Genomic DNA, 17,985 nt, shown 5'->3' with positions numbered 1-17,985 from the left:
TTTCTGTGTGTGTGTTGTTATATATTATAATGTATAAATATGTCACTTTTAGTACGCATTCCCTGTTATCAGACTTTTTTCTGGTTATAATATTTCCAATTATAAATAATACAATGATTGGAATTTTTATGCATAAATCATCATGCACCATTCACAATGATTCTTTTGGACAGATTTCAAGAAGTGACAAAATTGGGTTAAGGAATGAGAATTTTTAGAAAACTCTTGACATATATCACCTCGTTGTTTTCCTGAAGGTTTTATCAATCTACATTCCTGGCAGCATGTATGAGTGCTGTTATTGAATCCTCACCAACGACAAACATTATCGTTTTTCAAAATCTTTACCGCTCTGATTTGTGAAACTGGGGCCTTGATATAAATTGTGTTTCTCTGATTATTGGCAAGTTGAATATTTTTACGAGTTTATCGGGTTTTCTATTTCCTCTTTGTGAATTATGTATTCCCATTCTTTCACTATCTAGTAAGATATTAGAGGGTTCCAAATCAATTGTGGGAGCTCCCTGACATACATTCCAGCCATATAGACCCCCACCATTTTTTTGGTGCTCTTTTTGTCTTTGCACTTGCTTCTGCCTGCAAGGCTCTCCTTTTACAACCTTAGCACGTTAGAAACTCCTTCCCTATTTCAAACCCAAAGCTGCCTTCTCAGTGAATACCTCCCTGCCAGCTCCTGGGTAGACTAAAATCCTCTTTCTTTGTACATCCTGCCAGTATAGCGTTTATCTTATCGGTTTACATGCTAATGGTACATGTAGCTGTAAATTCCTTGAGGGCAAGGACTATGTGTTTTCATTTCAGAGCCCACACATCTCTGCTAATAATCAGTGCCCCAAAATACTTACTGAATGAATAAATGATTAAAAGAGTGCAACTCAGACAAGCCAAAACAACAGTGTTCATTCATTAAACTGGCATTTATTGAATACCTACTGTGTACCACCTGAAAGAAACTCAAAAGCTAATTCATAATAATTCACTTCTTTTAAATGGCAAGCTATTGTTTTGGGCCACTTTTCTCATTGGCTCTGTTGAATATAATTAATGATCACAGGAGATTAATATTAAAAGAGCCCTATAATTGAACTTAGACAAAAAGCCTCCAATCTGTTCCCATCCTGCAATCTCTGTCTAAATTCTTAAAAGCAGCGTACTTTAGATGGCTATACATCTGCGTAATGGCTTCCTTTTGACCCTTTCCTTTCCAACTAATTGAGTTGGCTTGTCTCTGCTAAAGAAGCACATCCCCAGAAATTGCACCCACACACAGGCTCACAGGAAAAGCAGTGTGTTTCCTTCCCCACTCCAAACGCTTTGTAAGTTGTTGTGTCTGAGTGTGGAGTGAATCCCTGAAGAATTTGGTAACAGCCTATGAGAAATATCACCTCCCTCACAGCAAAGGATGAAGTCACAAGCCTGTCCCCTGATAAGGGTCTTTCCATACCTCCCCCCTGTCCTTCAAATCTACTCTCCCACACACTTGCGGGCAGTTCGACTATTGGGAAGACAGTACGACTTATAGGAAAATGTAAAGTTCTTTGCAAAAGTTCCTTCGTGAGTCAGGCTAGGCTAGAAGACGAACTTCTATGGCAAGTGAAAGTTTCTGAGCCTGCCTCCAGTCTCTGGAGGAAAAATGGGGCAGAGCCACAGGAGGAATGGGCAGGACAGACTTCAGCAGACAAAGATGGACATCGAATCTCTGTAAATGGAGTCCCTCATGGGTGGGAGTGTGCATGGAGGACCACCCCACGATATGCAGGGCCCGGGGAGTTTCGTTTTGGCATTTTAGGATTCTGTCTACACAATGCGCACCAAAAATCACATGTCAGCAATGGTGAGTCTGCTCCATCGCATGTTGTGGTGTGGAAGACACAGCTCCCAGACAGTGGAAGACATACATGGGTTCCAGCCCTCTTCCTCCTCAAAACATCTGGTCCACTATCCTGAGAGGGCAGGAGGTCAGAAAACTCCCCAAAGGAGCGGAAACAGGGACCGGGAGCCCTGTCGGGATGACAGCACCAACCCAAGTCCATCTCAGGCACTGGAGGAGTCCTCTGTGCATTGCCAGGAAAGCTCTCCCGAGGGCAGGGACCACTGAGGCCAGGGCCCAAAGCAGAGGCCCTTGTTGCTCAGCTTTCAGGGCATTTCCACATAAAGGCATTGCAGAAGGCATTTCCATAGAAGAGGAAGCTGGCCCGTTTCAGAATGGACCTTCCCGACCACACTGCATTGCTAGTGTCGCCAGAAACCATCAGTGAAATGAGGACGGGGCTGAACCGTCTATTGTTTTCAAATCCCCATGACAGGCACACACAAGAGAGTGAAGTAAATGTTCCAAGTCCTAGTTCAGGCCACGGTGATTGTGCCTTGTGCAGTAGAGCATCTTCGAGAAACGAACCATGTCTTGAAATTAGGAAAGGAGGCGTGGTTCAACCTCTCTGGGTTTCACTGAACTCATGTTAAGATGAAGTTGGACCAACACATCCCAAAGGAACGTCCAACTTGAGAGCCTATGACTCAAAGATCTGTGAGTGGCTTTAATCAGGGCGAGATCACAGGCTTCCCAAGAAGATGAAAGGGATTTAAACCAACAAACCTACTTGCCAAGGTTTAATGCACGCAGGAAACTATTCATTGCACCATCAGCTACAAGCTTGGAGGCAGGTGGCAAATGCACTAATCGCTGTCAGTAAGTTGAGTCTGTGTTGGATTTGCCCAATATCAGCACATTGGGAGGCTGGGCTGGAATTGTTTTGTTCCTGTTGCAAGGTATTTGAGCCCAAGAGGTTGGGAGCACACAGCTTCTGAACCCCCAATGTGAGCCCATGCCCCAGAGTCCACAGAGTGTAATTATATTGAACAGAGAGCAGGAAACGTCACAAAGCCATTAATGGGGGTGAGCAGGGGAAAATGAATGCCCAGGGAGAAATTCAGTATCTATTTTGAGAAACAGGAAAATTTGCTTCTTTGTCTCAGTGACAAAGGAGCTGAGTCATCTAATCGCTCATGATCGCAGGGAACCTATTAGCTTTGGTTGAGTCCCTACTCATCTGTCAGCCACGAGGATCAGATAAAGTGGAATGGCGTGATGGCTGAAGAAAGCCCAGAAGGGCCGGCTTTGGGAAAACACAGTGATTTGGAGGGGAGGGAGAGGGGGGGCAGGACGTTGTTTACAGCCTGTAAATTGAGGATGAAATCACCAGAAAGAGCTGCCAGTGAAGCAATGCCCAGTCATGCTACAGTCAGGCAAAGCTCCAACGCCGAAGCTGTCCCGAGCTAGGGTCTCTGCAAGGAGACAGTCACCTAACACTATTCTAAGCACCGGAAGTTACTGTGCAGACACCAGGAGACTAAGCTGGAGAATGTGCTCAGGAGGCTTGCCGGAGACCCGGCACATCCATCTCCTCATGCTCCCAAGGTGTTGAAGCCCAGGGGAGCACACAGCCTCCAAACCCGATGGCCCCCAGGGGCCCCTGAGCCCAAACAGTATAAATCAGAGCATGACGCTCCTGCTGAAAACCTGGAAGGACATTAAGAGGGTGCAAATACTGGAGAGGCTGTCCTCTGGGAAGGTGAGGCCAGTGTGGTGACAAACAGCACACTTCCTGTGCCCTTGGGATAGCTCCAGAGGAAATGAAGGTGAGGGACGGAAGGAACCGTCTCAGCCTGTGGGGGGGGGGCTGAATCGCCTTTCCCAAAGCGTGATGCACTGGTCAGGGAATACAATGGAGGTTAAGCAGCAACAGCTGCCAGGAAGAACAATCCATTTCTGATCGACGCTGAGGTTTCTGAGGCAAGGCCAGACAGCCGAGTTTTAAGTCCTGGGAGATACACCAATGACCACAGCTGATGACCGGTCTTCAAAGGTTGGGTCAAGTATACAGCCTTAGAGTCCAACAGGCTCAGTGGGGATGTGTCCGTGCTTTGCAAATGGTCAAGTGGACAAGCAATGGCCATGGTCACTATTATTACCGAAATCCCCAGGCCCATTCCTGGAAATGAGGGAACAAGGGCTGCAGCTGCAACAGAAGGTGTTGAGACATGGAACGAATGCAAGCTTTTCTAAGGTCACAAGCTGAGTCACTCACCGATAAGCAATCCATCTTTGCCTCAGTAAATTTTCCTACTTAGTGCATTTGGACAGCTCAGAGACAGCTGGAGTGCCGATAAACAAGCTTGTCCACAGTACAACGAGCTAGCAAGAGCTAGGTCACCCTGGCCCGGTGTCATCCCTCCCTCCCTATTTCTATAAAAAGTTGCCCACTAACTTCTAAAGCCCTCGCTGAATCGATGGTCAGACCAAACCCTGGAAGCCCGTCCCCCGTGGTAAAGAGTTTTAAGGTGAATGCTGCCCCCTCGCGTCCCCTCCACCTCAGACCTTTCCTTTCTGCCAATCTCGTCAGGTCCCCCACACAAGGCTAAGCAAGAGCAAGGAGACGCCAAGGTTTCCCTTCCCTCCGGTGAGTAGGACTTGGTTTTCTCTCCAGCTGGTTGCTACCTCTCCCTGGCTTAGAGTGTGTTCTCTCCCCGGAAGTCCCCACCCGTCCCTCACTTCCAAGTTGCCGGCAGGCCTGTCACATCGATTCCCAGACAAGTTGAGACATGACGGCACCCACAGGTGGAGGCAGCTTGCGGTCAAGAAGACTAATAAATAGAAAGTGCCTCCTATAGCACCCACGGAGTAAAGGCTGGCTTTTATTCATTCCTAGATACGTTATTCACTACACAGTATTGTTTCTAATTGAATTAAATGAAGTGCCTAAGACAGCCCAGGCCCTTGGGCAGGCCCTGTGGCAAACAGCTAGAATTTTTAGCTTTAGAGAGTTTAGAATTTAGAGGGGAGAGAAGACCCTCAGACCAACAAGAGTACAGAGGTGAATCTGATATACTGGGTACGTGAACGGCAAATATGAACGAAGTGCCAGGAAAGCACTGAGAAGATGCCTTCTGCCCGGTGAGCTGGAGCAGGTGCCAGAAGGCAGGGCCTGAGGCATGGGGAGAATGTCTACCATTCAGGAAGGCAGCCACGCCATTGCAGCGGAAGGGAAGCTGAGGCAGACAGACCTGAGGCAGAACAGGGTATGTCACGTGCGGGAATGGTTGGTTGGAAAGAGAGAGGAGAAGAGAAATGACAGATGAGAATGGAAATGGAGACTCAGACACATTCTTGATTGCTCTGAAGTCAAGGAAGACGAGCAGAGGCCTGTAGGAGTCGTCTAAGTCAGAACACTGCTCCGACGAAGGTCATGGTCGTGAGGGAACAGGAACGAGCCAGTACAAGCGGATGACAGTCTGTAAAGCTGTGCCAGCATGGTGGGTATTTGGAAAGTGAGGAAGGCCTGGGAAAGCCATCTCCACTGGGCAGAAGAGCTGGCACAAGGCCACGGAGGGTGAGTGGCATGGCTTTGCGTGCCCCTTCTCTCTAGAAGGTGTGCAGTATGTGCTTCGGTCATAAATCTTGCCCTGAGTACTATCTGGAGACAGGGCTTCAGTGGAAGACAGCTGCACAACTAATTTTAGGTCTGTGCTTGAGAAGTAGGGCAGGTTTCGTCTCCGGGGCAAGGAGGAGACACAGTGACACAACACTGGGCATCTGTTCCTACAAAGGCATCCCGGAATAACTCGCCCGAAGCATACGAGGGCTGTCCGTGTCCCCTGACATGGGACTGCAGCCCCTTCCTGGAAGCCCTCTTCACACCCACAAGAGAACTCATTGGGGTGCATCTTAGTCACATTTGGGGGATGGAGTTCCTAGGAGCAGGTGAGCGCTGGCAGAAACTTCCAGCATCTCTAGTTCTGCTGCCTGGTCTGAAGCGGGCGGCCAAGTAGCCAACAGGATGTGTACGAACAACGGTTCACACTATTACACACATCCAAGGTTACATCTCCACGCATTATTTCTTAACGCCCCCAACAAACCTGAGAGGAAGACCCTGCCATTCACACACTGTGAATCAGCTAGAAAATGCGCTACCAGGCAGGTCTTCTGCCTTTGTTCCTATCTTGTCGTTGGGGGCCGGGGAGGTAGAAAACAAGGCAGCTTTGGGAGAGTATTCGGAACCGGAGGGAAACAAACATTTGTTTAGCCTTTGAGAGGAAATAGCCATTGGATTGAAGAGAAAGACTCCCCTCTCATTAAGCAAATTGTTCCATGACTATGAGCCATTTAGACGGTAACAGAAATTTAAACAAACTTTAACAGCTTATGATTATCTTACATATGGTGGTTTAGAAATAAAACGCTGGAAATAGACTGTGTAAGAGACTCCAGTGGTGGTTTAAGAGCTAAGGCTTGTGTATTAGATAGGGTTTAAATCCCAGATCTGTCACTTAAATCCCAGCATGTTACTTCATTTCTTACTGTGTCAGTTTTTTTTCCCCCTGTAAAATTGGGCACAGCAATAGCACCTGCCTGGCAGAGTACAGGAGACAATCAAAGGAGGTAATGCACGCTAAGAGCTGAGCACAGGGCAGGGAACATAATAAATGCCACCACAATGACAGCTACGTTGTAATGGTGGTGAAAAGGCCTTTCTTCTATGGAGGTTTGGTTTTAATTTGTCACTTGGTTCAAGAAAGGGAATCATCTTGCCCAAATTTTACAGACAAGACCAGAAATGTAGAAGTATGCCCTCAGTCCCTGAAAAGGTACCTTTTGTCATTGGTAACAGCGACCCTAGTTAATCCCCAGTGCTACATTCCCATCTTCCCATGGCACCTTCATCACATCTATGCATGAATTCCATTCCTTTTGCAGGAGAAAAAGAACAATCAAGATAGTAACTAGTGTGAGTGTCCCAGACGTGGGCCTCTGTGCTTTGTTGCTTACTCTGCATGTAGTGGGAAAACAATAAAAGCTACCAGGACCCCAAAAGGAAGGGACCTAGTGCCAAGATGAGCTGGGAAGGGCTGCCTAGAGAAGCCCTCCAAACAACTTGGCACCCATATTTTTTCCCATAAAAATGATTTTCCCATAATTTGGGGGAGCAACCACACACTCCTGAGCTGCCAGACACATGAACAGAAACAGCAGCGGACCGAAGAGTCCTTGTGAATAGGGCAAAAAGGTCAAGTTCATGGACTGGTGACCAAAGAACATGTCTACTGCAGACGTCAACAGCCCCAATCACATGGATACAAATGGACATAAGTGGAAGTTGAAGATGGAAATAAAGGAGAACTACAGAAAAATCATGACAGTTAATTTTTTTTTCCTTCACTGACTTTGTGACTCTGAAGTTTTGTCCTTACTAGATGAGGAACCCTTAGTAGAATTTAGTTGAATCCCATTTTTGCAAGACATTTGCACTTTAGCTGGGAGGTTTCTAAAATGAGGAACACTGAACACTGACTACCACCAAACCAGTCACCTCCAAACAAAAACAGTTCCCTGGGCAAGTCCGTTTAGCAACAGGGAATATACCATGCACCCATCTCGGATATCCGGAATGTGTGTTGGCTCTACCCAGGCTCTGAGAAGTCTTCCGGTAAAGAAATCAACCTAACTTTGTTTAACCACGTATTTCTCAAGGTATTTGGTGAGGAACTTTTTTTTTTTTTTTTCAGCTGAGATATAATGTATTTCACTCTAGGAAATGCTGGAGTGGAGGGCTGCAGGTGAGAATAGATGATAATGGCATTACCGTGGTGACCCAAGAGAAAAATAATCAGGTGGAACATGAGCCTAAGATTGATGCTGGAATGCGGAAAAGATCATGGCAGGCCATGGAAATGCTACTTGGCCAAACGACCCCATATATCTTGGAAATTGGCTGAATCTTTTCTAATACTCTTTCAAGGTCCTCGCTGAGTCACTCCCGTAAATGATGGATCTTAATGGGTCCAAATATCTCTAAAGCCTTCGTGTCTAACCATCTCCCTTTTGAAATTTGTGATTCACTCCCCTCCAGCATGCCAGGCCAGAGCGAATGGCTGAGTTTCATTTTCCAATCATTAAAAAAACCTCTCAAAACCAGCACACAACCATGGTGGACTACTCGAAGGTCCAGATTTCTGATCAGAAATTTAACTAGCTGACTCTTTAGAGACCCTGAGGAAGGTCACCCTTCCCTGTCATTTCTGGACCGTTTCGTAAGAAATATACTCACAGTGGAGGAGTTGCTATGAGTAAAAGGAAGCCCTGGACACTTCAGGCAGAAAACATGGGCTTTTAAGTCAGAAAGATCTGAACTCAAATCCCAACCCTGCCATTTCCTAGCATCATGATCAAGGACAAAGCTCTTTCCACGTTTTCGTTTCCTCATCTGAAAATAAAGACCATAATATATCCATTCAGGGTTGTGGTGAGATGAGAGGAAAGGACGCATGGGTGGGAGAGAGTTGAGAAAGGACAAAGTCATGGTACCATATCTACGAGAAGTCATCCCTCAGCTGAACTGGAAGCACCACGAGAATGTATGTAAAGCCAGCTCCATCTTTGCATCTATTACACAGATCGCAAAAATGCTTAAAAAAAAAAGCACTCCCTACCTGATTACTCGGGTACGCTTCTGGGTATAAGGGGTGATGACCTTGAAAAGCAGTTCCATCGCTCCATTGATTCCCAGCATGGCTCCCGTGGTCACTGAGCAAGACAAAAGCACAACAGTTATGGAACTATGTGAACCAAGCGTTCTTTTCAGCATTACAGAGTGAGCCTAAAAGCCAAGGGAGGTTCATCACCTTCCTTACCGAAGGCAACTTCACAACAATCTAGGGTCTTTTCATCCCTGGCTTGGAAGTCAAGGTCACCTATTAGGTGGGTGCAAAAGTAATGGCGGTTTTTTTTTTTGCAATTTTTAACCTTTTAAACCGCAATTATTTTTGCCCCAACCTCATAAAAAGCACACGGGATCTTCTCACCCAACCTTCTTTCCAAAGGGAATCCAAGCCATGAGATTATATTTTTCATTTTCTGATGGCCCATTGCACGTCTCCACTGTATTCTTAATCAGAATAGTCAAAGCAATTGCTGAACAAAAGATTTTTCTGTAAGTGGACCTTTGCGTTTCTGGCAATGACTTTAATTCAAGCTGTTTCACCAACCACCAACTTCCCACATGATGTAGATACACATGCACACATACTTAGTCGCGCGCGCGCGCACGCACGCACGCACACACACACACACACACACACACACACACACACTGCCAGTATCTTAAAAAACACTTTCTCAGACATATTCTGCCATTTGGAGAGTTCACAGTGAAGAAACGTCACAGGGGGATGGGCTAAGGTTCCTTTAAAACTTTAACAGGTAACCTAATAAAGAGGTTGGCGCCCTTTCTTTACCACCCTGGTTCCAAATTCTGCTACAACTTTTGTACTTGGATCGCCTATAAATGAGGCTAAAACTTGACTCTGCCTCTAGCTGTCATCATGTCAAAAGAAGAATTAGTTCCTCCTGGTCAGAGGTAACTAGCCTGAGAAATTTTTGCCTTTTTGCCCAGTTGGATGGTTATAAAAACATAGCCATTTATTAGGTTGGTGCAAAAGTAATTGCGGTTTTTGCAATTATTTTTAACCTTTTAATCCGCGATTACTTTTGCACTAACCTAATATTTGCATAATAGAAAGAAACTCAAAGGGGTACTGGTCATCCCAGTGGTTTCAGATAAGTATTTTGGACACAAAACCTCTGGATATCGCTTTCATCTCCAAGGATGCCCTAGTGTCTCTGAACTATCCCCAGTCCCCACTCCGCTCCTCAGTTCACTTTAGGAGGAACTCAGGTCATGTCAGAAAATAAGAGGAACCCACAGGATACAAAATGAAATCAGTTTGGCAGGGGGCAAAAGTTTCAGCAGGAGAAGGAAAGAAGGTTATCTTCTGAGGTTCAGCTCTGCAGTCTCTTCCCTCCACTGCCCCGGTGCTATACAACAGAACCAGCCGTGTTCCAGGAAATATGAGAAGGAACAAGGGGGTCATGGAAAAGCAAAGAGGGAGAAACAAGGGAGGCTTACACTGGCTTGCTCCAAGCTGTGGGCAAGGAGGATAAATGGAAATCTCTAGGCATGAGTCTAGTTCATCCCGGTACAGCCCACCAGAGAGAGGCTGCGGCTGACGTCCCAGCTGTTACAAAGAGGGCATGTTCCTGGCACTCCCTCTGTGCACGTGTCCCTCCTGAGACTGGTACAGGCAGTCGTCTCCTGGATCAAAATTCAGGGATTTGGCATCCCAGCCCTGCCCATCAATCTTCCACTCTCATGGCTACTAACTCAGTTCTTCTAAATTGGGAAAACAGGCTCGAGCAACCTCTTGGCAAATAGTCAGCAAAATTCTAGTACCCTGTTTCCCCAAAAATAAGACCTAGCCAGACAATCAGCTCTAATGCATCTTTTGGAGCAAAAGTTAATATAAGACCCAGTCTTATATAAGACCTGGTATTTATATTATATTATATTATATTATATTATATTATATTATATTATATTATATTATATTATATATTATATATTATATTATGTATTATTACATTATATAAGACCCAGTCTTATAATAAAATAAGACTGTGTCTTATACTAATTTTTGCTCCAAAAGGTGCATTAGAGCTGATTATCCAGTTAGGTCTTATTTTCGGGGAAACACAGTAGTAAGTGCAATTAGGGAGGAGAGAGTGTTAAGAGCGTGAATTCTAACATGGAAGACTTTAGACTGGGAATTGGGAGAAGACAACAGTAAGAAATCCTCACTGAGTTTTCATGCTGGATGCCTGCCCAAAGTTAGACCTCTGGCAGCTCTATAAATATCCCCATTGGCCATCTGAGAGCTGCCGAAGGGTTCACTGGCTGTTACAGGCCCATTCTGGTTCCAGCCAACTCCTTCTGCAGCTTGGAGCTGTTTAGAAAGCTTGCTGGACATTCAACAGTGGCTAACAATTCACCCAACAGACAGCGATCCATAGGCTTCGTGAACTCTGCTTGCCTCTCACCGGCAAAGGCAATACAGAAACTGACAGTATAATTTCTAAAACATTATAAGAAATAGTTCATTGGTAAGACATATGTCATCTTAGAATATGAGACAAATGGCCACCTCCTGACACCCACAGACAAATCCCAGCACTTTTCAGAGCTCCCTGGTATAGGAATTCTTCAAGAGCTCTACAACCAATATACTCGTATAGAATCAGGAAGATGAATTATTCAGCCTAATTATTCTTGAGGAAAACAAAATGAGATACTCCCAATTGGTTGGCAAGCTCCAAATGGGGGTAGCGTACCTTCTGGCTACTCATTAATGAGAATTTGTCTTTTATGCAAAGTCACAACCCCTCACTTCCATTTTCCTTTATTAGAGATGGGTTTGTACAGATCTTTTCAGCCTCTCCCAAACATCCTCTGATTTTTCTGGTCAACATATATGAGCGCAAGGGGTTCCATCGGTGAACACGGAGTTAAGAATCTATCTCATTATTTCCTAGAAATACTTTCTCAAGCTTATTAATAGAATTAACCAATGTACCTACTATTTTAGTAGTTCTGAGCGTAGTTAGGGAAAAACGTCACCTACTTACTCCCTTAATGTGTGCTGTTCCTAGTATTCCAAAGGACGAAGAGGAAAGAATAGAGCAGGGAAGGGAAACTAACACTTACTAAAGAACTATTATGTGGCTACCATACCTGCAGACATGATTTCACTTACCATCTACCAAGTCTCTGAGCTCTTATTACCACCTAATTTTATGAAGGAAGACACTGAAGTTGAATCGTAAGTGTCCGTGTCATACGACTCTTAAGAAATGAAACCAGAGTCAAACCCAGGTCTTCCTGGCTCCAAGCCCATGTCCTGTTCTCTAGAGAGCATTCCATCTACGTAATTGTCACTTTAGTTCCGCAGGAAAGGGGCTTGGGAAGGTGAAATAAAAGTCTGTGCTCATTATATGTGAGATAGGAGGTATAGAATCGAGTCTATTAATAAGAACTATCTCCATATGGAGGGTTGCATCAGCATGAGTTTTGGAGCTGGAAACTCAGCCCCCAGGACTTGTCTGTATGGACTCCAGCAGTTACTTCACTCTTCATTTTCTTTTTCTTGGCCATAAATCGAGAAGTCTAAACACAGCATTGTTATGATAACCAGAAATCATCCAAATCAGGAGATGGCAAGTAACTATCAACCCACATGCTCTGATACGTGTCTCGTGACCTTAAGGACTATGTTTGAAAACTCCATGAGGTGAAGTTTGGTGAAGGATGTTGTAATAATGAGTAACTTCTGGAACATTGTGGGGAGGTTTGCGTCGGGAGGACCGCTCCTGACAGGTGGAACGCATCACACTGTGCCTTGAATGTGATAAGGACTGAATCAACTTTGCCCTCTCCTGTCTGGGGCCTTTTTCACCGGCAGTACTAACAGATAGGCCCAGAGTGCTCGCATGTGTGGTTCCCAACGGAAAACAATCTTGACGTCTACCTTTTGCAACAGGCTCAGGAGTTCTACCTGGTGGAAGAGGAGATGAAGGAAAAACGTCTCACCTCTGCAGCTTCCAGCACACAAGGTTCCTCATGGGTTGTGTATCTTTTTGGGGACCACATACCCTCCTTCCGACCATATCCCCAAAGGGTTGCCAGGTGTCCCAGCCCCAGGCTGGAGGCCACCCCGCAGAGGCACAGCTGAGTCACTTACCACTGGAGGCGAACACCCGCAGAGCCCAGAGGCAGTGGAGGAGGTTCTGGCTGTGGGACAGGTTTTTCCTGGTCAGAATCAAGGTCACATCCAGTGCTTCCAGCTCCAGTGCCTTCTGTCCAAACTTTTTATCTGCAAACACAGATCAATGCACCTTAGTTGTGTTGCACATTCATTCTGAAGGTTATATGATGTGTGGGGGAGAGGAAGGCAAAGCTGATGGCAGGAAGAAGATAAGCACGGCCAATGAGACTTATTGGAGCTACTAGAAAAATGCCACTAAGTATGGCCCCCTTGGAAGCAGATGGCTCAGAAAATCTAATTCAGGGGATACATATGGTCCATTATTCTTGAAGTAATATTTACACGAAGGCTTGTGGGTTGTTTGACTGGCATCCCCTACTTGTAAGGATGGTTCTGGTTGTCCTCAAACATGAACTGCAGCTTAGGAGGGTATACATTTCAAGACAGTTCTAGAATTAAGGATACTTACATTACATGACATTAAAATACAATGAGTGGACCTAGATTGGATTCTTCTTGGAACATGTCTGTAAAAGACATGCTGAGAACATTTGGAGAAACTGAAATGAGTCTAAATTATGCATTCATTGTGAATTTTGTTAGATTTGTAATCGTGGTGTGGCTATATAGGAAAACATCTCTTTTTGAAGAAATGCACTCAAAAGTATTAGGAGCAGAGTGCTACTATAGTTTTTCTTAACATATTTCAAATAAAACTAACCAGGTGACGGGAATATGCCAAAATGTTACCAGTGGTTAGATCTAAGCGGCAGGTATATGAGGCCATCTTTCTATATGATAGAGGACTTTACGACAAAGAGTGAAAACACAATTTAAGAAAAAACAATTTTCTCCCCAAATTTCTCTAAATTATTGATCCAAACGACCTGCTATGTCATAGTGCAGTAAGTCATTAGTATTTCAATAATGAATGAAGCAGAATAAAAACAAGGGGAAAGTGCCTTTTATTCTAGGTTCCTAGCTCCCACCTGTCCCATTTGTTTGTGCCCTTTCCATTTGTTTTCGCAGGAATACAATCACTATCAGATTCATTCACAGGCGGAGACAAATAAAATAGAAGCAATACCCTAAACCACTATATTTGCCAACATTTACCTCTGGACCAAAGGACACCAGCAAAGAGACCGAGACTCAATTCATAAGAACCATCCCTCTTATCAGAAAAAAAAAAAAAGATATCTGTCTGGTTCCACTCCTGAGCAGACAACTTCATTTCTGTCAGCCCCTGGCAACTTGAATGTCAATGTCAAGAACTACAATCTCTCGGTGACAGAAGCTGTGTTGATGCAATTATGACAACAAGTAATATCAAGGTATATACCCTGAAAATCAATGTCCTGGTGCAACTTTCATCTCTCTTTCTATGAAACCTACATGACTCTTGTTCGTTGGGCCTCCTGAGCCATGTGTGGAACACGTGACATACAACACCTCACTTAAACCTCACGGCAACTCTAGAATTCAGGACTGATACCTCCATTTTGGAGATGAGGGCCCCAAAGCTCACAGAGTTTATGTAAGTCGTCCAAGGTCAAACAGCTAAGAAGTGTCAGGGCCAGGTTGGAAATCCAGATCTGACTTCCGAGCTTATATTATTCACCACGGGGGTATATATCGTGTCTCTTTGGTCTTTTCCTCGAGTTCACTTGCCCCACTCTGCTTTGCTAATTTCTCATCCTTTGAGTTTGGGTTGAAAGGTCAGCTCTCCCTGACCACAGCATCTTAGAGTAGCATCACCCTATTTCCCTCACAGCTATGACCTAGTTCATTAGCATAGTCTGCTATCATCTGGTTCACCATGTGTTTCCCTTCTGCCCTTCCCCACTGGAATGCAAGCTCCATGCGAGAGGGTCCCTTCTCCGTCGTGGTCACCATGGTGCTCCCAGAGCCTAGAATCGTGCCCACCCCTGGGAGACGTGCAGTAAATACCTGAATAGTCAATGAATGAATTGTATTGTTTTTGTCTGGAACTCACTCATGCAGGTGCTGGCTGATGCCTCGGTCTCCATTTTTTGTGGAATGGTACATGAACACAAAGAAGACATCCAGACATTGAAAAGACAGTGTGTCTCAGAGCTCCATGCCCTTGGAGGCCACTGCTGGCACTGGGCATCAAAGGTCCATCTTTCAGAGGACCCAGAGCTTCTCGATTGTGACATAAATGACCCTACACAACTGGACTTTAAATGTTATGACTAGTTTGCCATGTTTGCCTACTTCCTGAGCAGCCAGGCTTTAGGATTTTAGGAAGGTTTTTCAGGGTCTTCCCTGGAGAAAGCAAAATGGGTACGAAGCTTAAATGGAAAGAAGTCTAGGCCCCCATCTTCCCTTCTGAGAGGGAAGCTCCACTTCTGTGTGACTGATTGCAGTGGACTGAAAACTGTCCCCGCAAAATTCATATCCACCAGGAACCACGGAATGTTACCCTATTTGGAAATAGGGTCTTTGCACACTTAATTAGCTAAGATGAGGACAACTGGTTTTGGGGAGAGGGGGCGCTAAGTCCAATAGGACCAATCTCTTTCTAAGAAGAGGAGAGCACGCAGAGAAAGACACACGGACTAGATGCCGTGTGAAGCTAGAGGCAGAAATTAAAGGGATGTGTCTGCAAGTAAGAAATATCAAGGGCTGCCGGAAACCAGGCGAATCTAGGAGAGAGGCATGGAAGAGAGCCTCCCTGAGAGCCTGCAGGAGGAACCAACCCTGCCGACACCTTTGAAAGTGATTGAAAACTACCTTGGCGCGTCTTTCCTGTGTCCCCAACATGCCCCACGCACCACGCCGCCGCCCATGCCCTGTGCTAAGCACTGTCCCTGGGAGGAGCTGGCCGCCAGGACAATAAAATGACCTCTTCCGAGGGGCTCGTCCTGCCATGAGCACCCAGGTGTCCAGAAACCCCCTGCTGCTTCTTCCCCACCAGAGCTTCCCCACCAGAGCTCTCACAATGACAACCCCAGAAGGGCCTCTCAGTCATCTTGGGGGCTGGGGGTGCGGGTACCTCGGAGGCCAACTTTGGCCAGCAGTCGGAAGAGGGGCAGCAGGATGTCATAGTCTGGAGCAGCTGTCCTTGCTGTGTCCACCAGGGTCTGCAAAAGGGCTTCACTGCCACCCTTGCTAATCATATAGCGAATCCTCCTGTCTGTGCCTGTGGGGGAAGCAGAGGACCGCTGAGCCACGGAGAGTCATTCCTTTCCTGGGAGCAGAAAGGAGAGCTCACAGCCAGGGGCAAAGCAAGGATTGGGTCACATCACCCCAGAAACCACAACGGCGTAGCTCTTGAATCAGCTGCTCCTGTTAAAGTTGTGCTGTTAGGGAAGGGGCCAGCATTGGGGGGGAGGGGGGACTATGAAATGGAGAAAGAACGAGATATTTAAGAACCTAGGTGTATTCACCTGCAACAGCTGTAATAACTGAAGCCCAGAATCCACTTTCGGGAGGATCTACTGAGCCTTCAGTGTATGTGTGTACTTGTGTGTGTATCTATATAAATATGCGTAAGGCTTTTGTACAATCATATCCTAAATGGAAGAGGGGATGCAGTGCCCTTTTATTAGATGTTTGCGTCATGTATAACAGGGATTGGGATGATGGCTTACGTGCAATAATATTACTGATGGTGTAATGACTTTTTCAGTAACTGATGGGAGAAGAATATGGAAACAACTGGAGTACTCCTTTGACAAACAAATGTTCAATCATCTTACGTAGGGAGTTTTGAAGAGGGTGTGAGTCTAGGATGTAGTATACTGATCTTAATACCCACGAATAATTTTGAACAGCGACCCTCCACCCACACACCTTGCCCCAGGAGAAGCTCAAAAGCAGTGATTCCATGTCAGTTTGGAAGTGGCCCTGGGTGACTCTCCAGGTACTGGTTATGATGGAGCTAACCAAGGTGGCCAACGGAGTGGGATGTTATCAGCAAAGAAGACTCTTTGATTGTTCATTCTAACGAAAAGTAGCATCCTCTACTAAGGGATGGGCAGGACTCAGCGCGGGTATCAGAAGGACGCCTAGGTTTCTTCTAAGAGTTCCAGTCACCTCTGGACACATTAAAGACAGTACTCTCCCTGAAGACCAGTGACGTCACCTCCAGGGGGTACCTCGCTCAGAAGACTGCAGGGAAGTCACCCGGCCACTAGAGGGCGGCACAACCTACGGGAAACTTCGTAGGAACGGACCTTTCTCCTGAAACGGCAGCCTGAGGCTCCGTGCCTTCGGAGTGTCATTCATTTTGGCACTGTCTGTGTGTTAGTATTTCTTTCTAATGCAGTGTGGCTGGCACACATAGAAATGACAACTGACAATGTTGGAATGTCCAAAACGCTGTGTTTTCTGGGATGCTCACGTGGAAATGAACTAGGTAGGCCCCAGTTCACTCGATTCCAAAGTAGTCCCCTCTGCCATCTTATCCCTGGAAACTGAATGGCTTACCACACTGCTAAGTCCGGGTCTTGCCTCCTAGTCCTATGTCCACTCGCCATACAGAAGGGAGCTGCCGCTACCTGGCTCTGTAACTGGGCCACAGTGGGGGACGCAGAGGGAGGAGAGAGGGGCAGGACTGTGAAGGCAACTCTCTGAGGAGTCGCAGACCCCGGAGGTCCTCGGCCTTTCAGATGAGGTACCATAGGAGAAACACCAGGCTCCAATTTCCTCCTAACTTTGGGTCACAGCAGGTGGGTGACGAGACAAAACTAAGCACCATCTGCCCAGTGTACTCCGAGTCTTATTAACCTCAGTGACAAAAAGATGGGCTGGGAACTGTCCCACAGAAAACTAGACTCGGAACAAACCCCCAGGAGACACAGATTCCTGGGTGACACGTCAGCCGCATGCCCCTATGTCCACCAGAGGAGAGACGAGGGCACGGCCTACTCACCAACAGAAAGCAGATCTCCGAGGACCTGGAGAATGGTCAGGATGGACTCCCTGTCAGAGCAGCTCTGCAATGAGAACACAGGCAGCCATTATTAATACGATGCAAGAGGAGGCATGTGGGGTGGTCAGGGATGCACATGGAAATGGCAAGGCTGTACTTCCGTCCCTTGAGAAACACTTCCTATGATGACAAATGGCTGTAGCAGGGCTCTTAAATAACGACAACGAGAGTCCCAGGGGCTCTGCATCCATCCTGAGCCTTCAGGACCTCTCTTTGAGGACCCGTTTTTCAGGAGCACAGAAGAGGCATTGGTGATTTATGCAGAAAACACCAAGGCAAAGGGAGCTTTGTGGGCCCAGGTAGCACAGTTCTGTGATTTCAGTAGGCTTGGGTTGTTTTTAAAGGCAGGG

The 17,985-nt window shown here is 46.1% G+C and overlaps 1 protein-coding gene across 1 annotated transcript in view; it reads right to left on the bottom strand.

The window, feature by feature from the left end:
* AGBL1 (AGBL carboxypeptidase 1) overlaps positions 1 to 17,642 on the bottom strand; it is a 532,929-nt gene extending 515,287 nt beyond the window's left edge. Inside the window, exons 1-4 of the mRNA XM_019726713.3 lie at positions 17,576 to 17,642; positions 15,695 to 15,841; positions 12,652 to 12,783; positions 8,512 to 8,605 (exon numbers count right to left, since the gene is read on the bottom strand). Of these exons, the coding sequence (XP_019582272.3) occupies positions 8,512 to 8,605; positions 12,652 to 12,783; positions 15,695 to 15,818 (350 nt within the window). The 5' untranslated portion in view covers positions 15,819 to 15,841; positions 17,576 to 17,642. The remainder of the gene's footprint in view (positions 1 to 8,511; positions 8,606 to 12,651; positions 12,784 to 15,694; positions 15,842 to 17,575) is intronic.
* Between the last annotated feature and the right edge of the window lie 343 nt (positions 17,643 to 17,985).

This window comes from Rhinolophus sinicus, chromosome 13 (genome assembly GCF_057876585.1).
Source record: "Rhinolophus sinicus isolate RSI-liver-muscle chromosome 13, RSI-T2T, whole genome shotgun sequence".
NCBI lineage: Eukaryota > Metazoa > Chordata > Mammalia > Chiroptera > Rhinolophidae > Rhinolophus > Rhinolophus sinicus.
The sequence above is the reverse complement of the archived record's forward strand: the minus strand, read 5'-3'. Positions and strand labels throughout refer to the sequence as shown.